Below are 12365 nucleotides of genomic sequence, written 5' to 3'. Positions count from 1 at the left end.
AATTAGCAGGAAAGGCTGTGGGAACAGGTAATCCAGGCTGAGTAGCCCCCATGGGATGCATGGAAGCGTTGATGCGTCTGAGGTCGTGAAGGAGCCTCCAAGACCCAGACTTCTTTTTGATAACAAAGATGGGGGTATTCCAGGGGGAAGTGGTAGGTTCAATGTGACCGGCAGCAAGTTGTTCTTGAACAAGGGAGATGGCGGCAGCAAGTTTTTCGGATGTAAGGGGCCATTGAGAGACCCAAATAGGGTCATCAGATTTCCAAGAGATGCGGAGGGAAGGTCGAGGGTCAGGTGAAATTGAAGGAAGGGAGGAGGAGGCAGGAGGTTGATTGAAAAGGGCATAGATAGAAGGCCGTTTAGGGGCAGAGGGGAACCCTAAACCTTGACGGCCAGAGCGGGGAGAAACTGAAATTGGCTTGGTGACACCCTGAAGATATTTGCCAAGACCCTTAGAAGGAACATAGCCTTGAGCAAGCATTTGGTCAAGGACATGCTTGTTTCTGCATTTAAGCAGCACGAGGCCCATTTGATCCATAAGATCTCGACCCCATAGGTTGATGGGCAGATCAGGAATGACATAAGGGCGGACAAAGCCAGTATCACCATCCTCATCCTGCCAGATTAACCGGTGGGCGCTGAGCTGAACCTTTTTAGCGGTACCGGCGACCCCAGAGATAGGGTCAGGAGAGGGACAAAGAGGCCAATCAGGAGGCCAATCCAAAGGAGAAAAGCAGGTGGTATCAGCCCCGGTATCCAAAAGGCCATGGAAGAGGCGGCCCTGGATGGTGAGGGAAAGGATAGAAGAGGGGCGTTCGCGACAGATGGTTTTTATCCAATAAACATCAGAAGAACCGGGATGAGTGGCGCCCCGCGGTTGGGGCAGGGCAGGCAGCTCCACCGCTAGGGGCAAGGGAAGAGCTTGGGCAATGCGAGTGCCGGGGACGACCTGAACTGATTTAAAAGGAGCGGTAGCATTAAGAAAAATCTCACCAGAGTAATCACCATCAACGATAGAGGGAGAGATGATAAGACCATCAATGGTAGAGGAAGCGCGACCAATGATCATGAAAAAATAACCAGGAGGAGGTGGTCCATAAACACCGGTAGGAATAGAGTAGACACCACCCTGAGGAGTTAATAAGAGGGGGGTGGCGGAACACAAGTCAAGTCCTGCTGAACCGGGGGTGGCCCGGAAGAGGGAGGAGGTTGAGGGTCGCAGTTCTGGGTTTGGGAGGGGAGGCGCTGATAGTGAACTTGGATTTGGCGAGAGGGAGTCCCAGTCGTTCCCCCAGTGGCTGGGACAAAAGGAATGTGACGAGGCTGTTGGTGCGGGGTCTGGGGGCGACCCCTGCCGGAGTTTTTTGACTGGCCTGGGCGCTGTTTCAGGAGTGGGTTTTCACCCAGAAAATTTCCCTCAATGTCAGTGGTAGCGCGACAGGAGGATCTCCAGTGGCGCCCGCGCCGACAGCGGGGGCAAAGGGAAGGGCGTTCAGAAGTGGAGCCTGCCTGTATGTCAGGCAGCCTGCGCTGGGGACACTGACCCGCGAAGTGACCAGGCTGGCCACAAGAATAACAGATTTTACCTTTAGACTGGTTTTGAAAAGCGACAAGGGCACCAGCCACTTGGGTAGCAAAAGAATGAGCATTTTTACAAAGAGAGATCATGTCCTCTAGGGAGCGGGAGAGCTTGGGACCTTTAAGAATTTGGCGGCAGGCAGGATTAGCATTTTCAAAGGCAAGCTGCTTGATGAAAGGATTAGAGGTATCAGTGATTCCGGTGGTACGATCAATAGCCTCAAGGAGACGGGAGATGAAGGCGTGATAAGGCTCATCATCTGCCTGCAAGATTTTTGCAAGAGGAAGAGCAGGGCCCGAGGAAGAGCCGACAGCTTTCCATGCCTTAAGAGCAGCTTGAGAGGTTAAACTGAGAATGTGATAGGGAAGGCGGCGCTGAGCCTGCATAGTGTCATAGGGCGCAGAGCCAGAAAGTTGGAGATACTCCTTTTTACTGGGTCCCGCAAGGTCCTTGCAATTATTTTGAAATTCAGCCTCCCAGAGGACAATATCCTGGGGCTTAAGGCAGCGGCGGACAGTTATGCGCCATTCTATAGGAAAAAGAGCGCCGCCATAGGAGAGAGATTCAAGGCAAGAAAGGGTATAGGGAGCCTGGGGACCGTACTCAAGGACGGCCTTGCGGACTTCCTTAAGGGAGCCCTGATCGAGTTCCTTAATTTCAATGTCCTCTTGAAAAATACGGCCGGTAGCTCGTTGGGTGGGAGCGTCGGCATCAGGAGGAGAGGCATCGCCGGAGACGGCAGCCTCCTCCTCGCCCGCAGATTGATTTTCATCTGCGTCAGCTTCGTCATCGGCCTCAATAACGTTTCCATCAGGGTCGTCAGCAGCCTCGCCATCCGCCTGCGCAGCAGGGCGCGCAGGGGTAGTTCTACGGGAACGGGGCCGAGCACGGGAACGTGTGATCATAGGGTGCTGAGAAGGAGGCTGCTCCTTAGGCTTAAGGAGGGCAGGGTAAACCTGAGGAGGACTAGGGGACTGTAGCTTAGAGAGAACTTGATTGAGAGAAGAGCAGAGTTTATCAATGGTGTGCTGGAGCTGTGAGGCAGTGGAGGGAGGAGAAAAGCTGTGGGAGGGAGCAGGGGGGTCAGACGGGGAGCGGGCAGTGTAAGCAGCAGCCGCTGCGTCAAGCGTGGCTGCGTCTTCAGGAGAGAGGTGGTCGGGAGAAGGAGCCTGAGTAATGGCAACGAAAGAGGACGAGGCAGAGGAATCTGCAGGAACAGGGGCGTATGGCGGGGGCCGAAAGGTCTCAGGCGAGGGGGACATGGGAGAGGAGGGAGTATGAGAACGTGAAGCATTAGTAAGGATAGCCTGTCCCTCTTTGATGATAGCGGCGCAGGAGGAAGAGATAGGAGCTGCAGTAATAAGGCCATCGAGGAGTTTCCAATATTGAAGAATGCAGTCCTTAAAAGCAGAATCATTTTGTGTGTTACAAAAATCCGTCAAATCCTGCCCAATTTTCAACCAAGTGGAACGGGCGATCTTAGGGGCGGTAAACACAAACCAAGGGGAAGCTTTATGAAGGATGTTGAAAAATTGATAAAGGTCTGCCTTAGAAACATGAACCTTCCTGGATATAAGTTCATCCTGAAGGGATTGAACGAATTTTTCCTCGGTACTGAGTGTAGAGCCCATAGCGAAAAGAAAGAGGAGGGAGAGGAAAGATATATGGGGTCCCAACGGACGAGAGGCCAGAAGGCGGGGGTCGCCTGGGAGGGAGACGAAGAGTCACCCTGAGGGATGCATGCATGAAATTCTTAACGCGTCTGCGCAAGGGAAACTCACCCTTCACGGAAAGAAAAGGGAGACGCGGAGAATTCCCGGGAACGACCGGCGACGAGGGAGAAGAGCAGGAAAACCACGTTTGGCGCCAGATGTGGCTTCCCAGAGGGGACCCCAATATCGGGGGCCCTATCCTACACTGGCCAGCAGTGAGGAAACCTGTGGAGAGCCACACAACGTGATAGGGTTCGTGCTCTTCTGAGTACCTGTGGAGGCAAAAGTTAGTAATGACTCATGAGATCAAAAGAGAAATCAAGAGCAGCTTTATTTCAGGCAGGATGTGATTATATACTTTTCAGCGATGGGGAAGCGGGGGTAGGGAAAGGCATGGCTATCACCAATCATATTTCGCCAGATTAGTCTTTTGCTCACAGCCCTCAGTAGAGCCGGGTGAAGTTAGTGGGGCTGAGTGAAAAAACCACAAATCACGGATGTCACATACACATTTTCAGATGACAGTTACAGATTACCAGAGACCAACAGTTAAATTCTTAAGTAACATGTTGTTCTTTATGCTACTGATGTAAAAGGTTTTGTTACTGGTACTCATAAACCTGTATGACACTATTTCCTTTTTCATGGCCATGATTTCTTGATCACAGTGAGAACTGGCAAGAACTGTTTGTCCCTGACATATTTTTTTTTAGAGCTGCGTATATCCTGTTGGCCTGTCCTTTGCAGACTTTCTGGTTTCGGTTCCCATTCTTCACAATCAGGCAGGCATGAAGGCAAGCAGGCAATGCATAGCAACACTGGGGGAGTTCTACTCTCCCGGCTCCTCACAGACCAGTGGGGCCCGACTGTGAAAAACTGTGAGTGCTGCCTGTGTGTGTCTCTCTGCTATCCTGTTGCGTAAACCTCCTGAGAGTGGGCTGAAAAGAGGCTCCAGAAGGCACTTAGCTCCACTTTGCTATGCAGCCGTGCGCTCTTTCTAAAAAAAGAACACCATCACAAGAAGAAAAAAACCACACTAAGAACTGTACTGGATCACAGAAGCAAGAATTTCTCTCCAGACTGTCTTCTCTGCTGCGTGCTTGGGCCTAAGATTTGATCCTGTGTGAGGCTTCATCCACGGAGGACTCCCCTACCTTGGAGGCAAGTCGGCCCATCCAGAAAGGGCGGAGCCAGAGAAGTGTGTTGCCTGCATCATATAACCAATGAATACCACCACAACACGTAGAAAAACCCACAATACAAGTGTGACAATGGGGAAACAATGCAGGCCAGCATCAGACATAGAGAATGAAGATGACAATTCTGATGACCAGTTAACGACCAACCAACTAATCAATCTCTCAGATAAGGACTTTAGAGTAGCAATATGGAATATACTCAAAGAACTCAAAGAAACCATGAATAGAATAGAACAGAACACTAATAAAAATCAAGAAAATATGAAGACAGAAATCACAAAACTCCAAACTGAAATAACATGTCAAATAACAGGCCTGAAAAAATCAGTAAACGAAGTGAATGACAAAATGGATAAGCTCTGGGACAGGGTATCAGAAGCTGAGAATAGACTTGGTGCTGTGGAAGATGAGATACATAACAATTCCATACAACAGGAGAGATTGGAAAAAAAACTTAAAACAAATGAACAGACAATGGAAAAATTAGTCAAAGAATGGGAAAAGATGAAAATAGAGGTCTATGATAAGATCAACAGAAACAACTTAAGAATCATTGGAGTCCCAGAGACCCAGGAAGAAAATTTCCAGGAAGAATCAACGGTCAAGAACATCATTAAAGAGAAACTCCCAGAGCTAAAGAAAACATGTGATCAAATCCTGCATGCTCGAAGAGTACCAACCAAAAGAGACCCGAGAAAAACCACCCCAAGACACATCCTAGTCACAATGATGAATCCCACAGATAGAGACAGAATTCTGAAAACAGCAAGATCAAAAGGGGAAATTACATTCAAGCAAGCATCCTTGAGATTTACAGCAGACCTGTCACCAGAAACACTAAATGCCAGAAAGCAGTGGTGGGATATTGTGACAAGACTGAATGAAATGAATGCTTCACCTAGAATACTGTACCCAGCAAAACTCACTTTCCGGTTTGACGAAAGAATACATGGTTTCACAGACAAAAAACAGCTCAGAAACTTTACAGACACAAAACCAGTCTTAAGAGAAAAACTGAAAGACCTAATCTAAGACAAGACTGACCAAAAGACACACCAAATTTCGATATAAAGATGGCATTAAATCCCAGGACAATTCTTTCTCTCAACGTCAATGGACTAAGAGACACAGAGTGGCTAAATGGATCAAAAAACTCAATCCAACCTTCTGCTGCCTACAAGAAATGCACCTGAATAGTCAGAACAAACATAGCCTCAAAATAAAAGGCTGGAGAAAAGTTATCCAAGCAAACAACACCCATAAAAAAGCTGGAGTGGCCATACTAATATCAGATAATGCAAACTTTATACTCAGGAAAGTTGTAAGGGACAAAGATGGATATTTTATATTAATCAAGGGGTATGTAGAGCAGGAAGAAATAACTCTCCTAAACATATATGCACCAAATGAGGGGCCAGCAAAATATTTAAAACAACTGTTGACAAATCTGAAAAACAATATCAATAACAACACAGTAATTGTGGGGGACCTCAACACTGCTTTGTCAACACTGGATAGGTCAACCAGACTGAAACCCAACAAGAATATACTAGACCTGAGGAGAGAAATGGAAGAAAGAGGCCTAGTGGATATATATAGGACACTCCATCCCCAGAAACCTGGATACACATTCTTCTCCAATGTACATGGGACATTCTCCAGGATAGACTACATGCTGGCACATAAAACATACCTCCATAATATCAAGAGGATAGAAATTTTGCAGACTACCTTTGCTGACCACAAGGCTCTGAAATTATTTGTGAATTCCAAAGGGACTCAGAAGAAACACTTTAACACCTGGAAGTTAAACAGCCTCATACTCAATAACCAGTGGGTCCGAGATGAAATCAAGAAGGAAATCAAAAGGTTCCTGGAAACAAATGACAATAAAGACACAAACTATCAGAACTTATGGGACACAGCAAAAGCAGTACTGAGAGGAAAATTTATAGCTTTGCAAGCACACATCAGGAAGGAAGAAGGAGCTTACCTGAGTAGCCTAATGACACAGCTAATAGATCTAGAAAGTACTCAACAAAAGGACCCAAAAATAGGAAGACAGAAGGAAATAACAAAGCTCAGAGCAGAAATCAACGAAGTGGAAACCCAAAAAACAATCTGAAAGATCAACGAAAGCAAAAGCTGGTTCTTCAAAAAAATAAACAAGATTGATAGACCACTGGCAAACCTAACAAAGAAAGAGAGAGAGAGAAACTTGATAACTCGTATTAGGAATGAAAAAGGAGAGATCACTACTGATATGACAGAGATTCAAAGGGTAATCAGAAACTACTTTGAAAAACTGTACGCCACTAAAAATGAGAACCTGGAAGAAATGAATAAATTCTTGGACTCTTATAATCTTCCACGGTTGAAAGAAGAGGATGTAGCATATATAAACACCCCCATCACCATTGATGAAATAAAAATGGTAATCAAAAGTCTGCCCAAAAACAAAAGCCCAGGCCCAGATGGATTCACTAATGAATTCTATCAAACTTTCCAAGAGGAACTACTACCAATCCTGGCAAGACTCTTTCATGAAATTGAACAAGTGGAAACACTCCCAAATAGCTTTTATGAAGCCAACATCACCTTGGTACCTAAACCAGACAGAGATGCTACGAAAAAAGAAAATTACAGACCAATATCGCTGATGACTGCAGATGCAAATATCCTCAACAAAATCCTGGCAAATAGGATTCAATACCTCATTAAGAAGATCATCCACTACGATCAAGTAGGTTTCATCCCAGGAATGCAAGGATGATTTAATATCCGTAAATCTATCAACATAATACACAACATCAACAACAAGAAAAATAAAAACCACATGATTATATCAATAGATGCAGAGAAAGCATTTGACAAGGTCCAACACCCATTCTTGATCAAAACTCTCAGCAAGATGGGAATGGAAGGAACCTTTCTCAATATAGTTAAGGCCATCTACCACAAGCCAGTGGCAAATATTATCCTCAATGGAGAAAAACTAAAAGCCTTCCCTCTAAATTCTGGCACAAGACAAGGCTGTCCTCTCTCACCACTCCTATTCAACATAGCACTGGAAGTACTTGCTATAGGGATGAGGCAAGAAAAAGATATCAAGGGAATCCAGATAGGAAAGGAAGAAGTCAAGCTCTCACTGTTTGCAGATGACATGATGCTCTACATAGAAAACCCTAAAGACTCTACCAAAAAGCTTCTAGAAACAATAGACTCATATAGCAAAGTGGCAGGCTACAAAATTAACACACAAAAATCAATGGCCTTTCTATACACCAATAGTAATAAGGAAGAAATAGACATTAAGAAAACAACCCCATTCACAATAGTGCCACACAAACTCAAATATCTTGGAATCAACTTGACTAAAATTGTGAAAGACCTATACAAAGAAAACTATAAAACTCTGCTCCTAGAAATAATAGAGGACACGTGGAAATGGAAACACATACCCTGCTCATGGATTGGCAGGATTAACATCATCAAAATGGCAATACTCCCCAAGGCGTTATACAGATTCAAAGCTATCCCTCTAAAGATACCTATGACATTCTTCAAAGAGGTAGATCAGGCACTTTTGAAATTTGTTTGGAACAATAAACACCCTAGAATAGCTAAAGCAATCATTGGGAAAAAGAATATGGGAGGAATTACTTTCCCCAACTTTAAACTTTACTACAAAGCAATAGTTATCAAAACAGCATGGTATTGGAATAAGGACAGACCCTCAGATCAGTGGAATAGGCTTGAATACTCAGAAAATGTTCCCCAGACATACAATCACCTAATTTTTGATAAAGGAGCAGGAAATCCTAAATTGAGCAAGGAAAGCCTCTTCAACAAGTGGTGTTGGCACAACTGGCTAGCCACTTGCAAAAAATTGAACTTAGACCCCCAGCTAACATCATGTACGAAGGTAAAATCCAAATGGATTAAAGACCTCGATATCCGACCCCAAACCATAAGATATATAGAACAACACATAGGCAAAACTCTCCAGGACATTGAGACTTCAGGCATCTTCAAGGAGGAAACTGCACTCTCCAAGCAAGTGAAAACAGAGATTAACAGATGGGTATATATTAAGTTGAGAAGCTTCTGCACCTCAAAGGAAATAGTGCCCAGGATTCAAGAGCCACCCACTGAGTGGGAGAATCTATTCACCCAATACCCATCAGACAAAGGGCTAATCTCCAAAATATACAAGGCACTGACAGAAATTTACAAGAAAAAACCATCTAATCCCATTCAAAAAATGGGGAGAAGAAATGAACAGACACTTTGACAAAGAAGAAATACAAATGGCCAAAAGACACATGAAGAAATGCTCCACATCACTAATCATCAGAGAGACGCAAATCAAAACAACAATGAGATACCACCTCACACCACAGAGAATGGCACACATCACAAAGAATGAGAACAAACAGTGCTGGCGGGGATGTGGAGAGAAAGGAACCCTTATCCACTGCTGGTGGGAATGCCGTCTAGTTCAACCTTTATGGAAAGCAATATGGAGATTCCTCCAAAAACTGGAAATCGAGCTCCCATACGATCCAGCTATACCACTCCTAGGAATATACCCTAAGAACACAAAAATACAATACATAAATCCCTTCCTTACACCTATATTCATTGCAGCACTATTTACCATAGCAAGACTCTGGAAACAACCAAGATGCCCTTCAACAGACGAATGGCTAAAGAAACTGTGGTACATATACACAATGGAATATTATGCAGCTGTCAGGAGGGATGAAGTCATGAAATTTTCCTATACATGGATGTACACAGAATCTATTATGCTGAGTGAAATAAGTCAGAGAGAGTGAGAAAAACACAGAATGGTCTCACTCATCTATGGGTTTTAAGAAAAATGAAAGACATTCTTGCAATAATAAATTTCAGACACAAAAGAGAAAAGAGCTGGAAGTTCCAGCTCACCTCAGGAAGCTCACCACAAAGAGTGATGAGTTTAGTTAGAGAAATAACTACATTTTGAACTGTCCTAATATTGAGAATGTATGAGGGAAATGTAGAGCCTGTTTAGGGTACAGGCGGGGGTTGGGTGGGGAGGAGGGAGATTTGGGACTTGGGTGATGGGAATGTTGCACTGGTGATGGGTGGTGTTCCTTTTATGACTGAAACCCAAACACAATCATGTATGTAATCAAGGTGTTTAAATAAAAAAAAATTCATTTCTACTAAAAAAAAATAATAAAATAAATAAAATTAAAAAAAAAAAAGAACTGAGCTTCCAGTTAGCCCAGAAATTACACTTATTATCGTCTACTCCAGGACCCCAAAACAACTTTGAAAAGACAACCATGTTCATATTTTAATTACAGCACTGTCAAAATAGCTAAGATCTGGAAATAACTCAATTGTCTAAGAACAGATGGGTAGATAATTAAACTATGGTATATATACGCAAGGGAGTTCTACTCAGCTATTAGACTGAAACCCAACTACAATCATGCTTGTAATCATGGTGCTTAAGTAAATATTTTATATAACAAAAGAAAAAAAAAGAAAAAAAAGATAAAATCATGAAACTTGCCAGCAAATGGATGGAACTAAATAATATAATGTTCATTAAAGTAATCAAAAATATATGATATACCTACATACAGATGAATCTATATACAACATTATTTCACTCAGATATGTGGGATATAAAGAAATGTAATATGGGAATCACAAATGATAAAGAAACAACCAGAGGACTGGAATATAGAATTGAGCATGCTAACAGATATAAATGGGAGGGGCTTGGGACATTGGTAGAGAGATGGTGGTGGGTGTGGTGTTAGAATATTGTATGCCTGAAGCTTTTATTAGTAGCATTATAAATTGTAATGACTCAATAAAATTGTGAAAAAATTTTGAATTTTCATATATTCTTCAGGTCAGCTTCATATCTTCCCTATCCTCATCCCCAAATTATTCTGGAGTTATCACAAAATATTAATTTAAAATTTATTTTTATTTAAAGAACTGTGATTTTCAGTCATTGAGTTTTAAGGCATTTAATATTTTGACACTGATCCCACCAGCAATGTCACATTCCAATGATCAATGTTCTATGTTGCCTGTCATCCTCCCCTACCTTCTATGGCATATGACTTTGGCAAGCACAGTTCAATGTTCTATAGTTATATTTTAGATATCATGTTTTCAGTGTTGTTGAATCTGTGCTTTGGATACATACTACTGCCCCACATCATCAGTATAGGAAGGCCTCTGACTCCGGTTCCCCAAATACCGTCTTTGCTGATGTATAATATGACTGGGCGTATAAAACGACCCCCTAATTTTGCAGTTAAAACATAGGTTTAGGACTATATTCGCTGTATCAGACGGAATGTTCGTGTGCTGCAACTGTATGTACCACAGTGAGCCAATCACAGCAAGCAAAGGTTCAAAGGTTATACTGTAGTAGACTTCCTCTCTGATTCTGGTCAATCTGAGCAGGCTTTTTACAGTGTAGATTCGGGTACAGAATATTGTCTAATTTGCATGCATAAAAAGCCTGCTTGGATTGGCTGAGTTAGAGAGGCGGTCTGAGCAGCCTTGCAGTGATTGGTGCAGGATCGAGTTGGAAAATTCGTTTTGTGGCAATATCCAGACAATTTTCATTTAGCGGCATATTGAAACATTTTTCGGGATATACTCAGCGTATATGGCGACCTCTATTTTCGGTTGACTTTTTCTTGTTTGTTTCAAAAGTCATCTTATACGCCGGAAAATAAGGTACTTCCTTTTATCTTTTACTTCCTTCTCTCCTTGATTTCTTTCCTTCTCAGTCCTTTTTCTTCCAGAATTTAAAGTCAAGACTGAAAAATCCTTTCTCTGGAAATTCTCTGACTAGGATTTAATATAAAAAAATTAGAGATTCATTTAGAGCCTCAAAGGTCCTCCCACCCAGCAGGTTATGGAGCCACTCTCTAGATCTCATTTCTATCACAGGTTAATAAATGTAATCTCAGACTCCAGGAAGTGCAAAGGCAAGTCAGAGGAGGTGAACTGAATTAACTCTATTGTAAGGTAGATATAAATCATTTTGGCACCATGATTCATTTGACATTTTAAGTCAATTCTCTTTGGCTTTGCCCTAAAGCTACTGAGATGGAGAGCAAGACTGCCGGTTGATCAGTCATTTAATACTGAAGACAGTAAAGGCAGGCAAGTTACAAATGAAGAGGGAAGCAGAGTGTTTTTATCTGGGTAGCTTTTAATATATCAGATAACTTAACTAGAGATAAAGAATAGTGGCAAAAAAGAAAACCAACAACAGCACCAACCATGGTTCCTAAGGAAGCAGCATTATATTTTCTTCTCTTTTCCATATTATGCATAATGCTAGGGTGGTTTATTTTATGTGTCAACTTGAGTGGACTAAAATATGTCCAGATATCTGGTAAAAAATGATTCCTGGCTGTAAATTGAGGGGTATTTCTGGAAAGCATTAACATTAAGGTCAGTTGATGAAGTTTAAAAAATTACTGGTTCCAAAGTGGGTAGGCATCATCTAATCTGTTGACAGTTGAAATAGAAAATATATGTACACCAACTGTCTCTCTGCTCTCTGTCCCATTCTTCTCTCTCTATGGACACACACACACCTGATAAAAATTCTTTTTGTTTGTTTGTTTTTTGGGCCACCCAGTGACACTCAAGGGTTACTCCTGGCTATGCCCTCAGAAATAGCTTCTGGCTTGGGGGACTCTATAGGATGCTGGGGAATCGAACCACTGTCGGTCCTAGGTTAGTGCATGCAAAGAAAATACCCTACCACTTGCACCACCACTCCAGCCCCACACATCTGATATAAACTTTATTGGTTCTATTTCTTTGGATAATTTT

General features: G+C 42.9%; 1 protein-coding gene across 1 annotated transcript; it reads right to left on the bottom strand.

The window, feature by feature from the left end:
• Positions 1 to 1137: 1137 nt before the first annotated feature.
• Positions 1138 to 3210, bottom strand: LOC126007217 (endogenous retrovirus group K member 113 Gag polyprotein-like). The gene has a single exon (XM_049772690.1). It carries the CDS (start codon positions 3208 to 3210, stop codon positions 1138 to 1140), a length of 2073 nt encoding a protein of 690 aa, XP_049628647.1.
• Between the last annotated feature and the right edge of the window lie 9155 nt (positions 3211 to 12365).

This window comes from Suncus etruscus, chromosome 4, assembly GCF_024139225.1.
Source record: "Suncus etruscus isolate mSunEtr1 chromosome 4, mSunEtr1.pri.cur, whole genome shotgun sequence".
NCBI classification, from domain to species: domain Eukaryota; kingdom Metazoa; phylum Chordata; class Mammalia; order Eulipotyphla; family Soricidae; genus Suncus; species Suncus etruscus.
The sequence above is the reverse complement of the archived record's forward strand: the minus strand, read 5'-3'. Positions and strand labels throughout refer to the sequence as shown.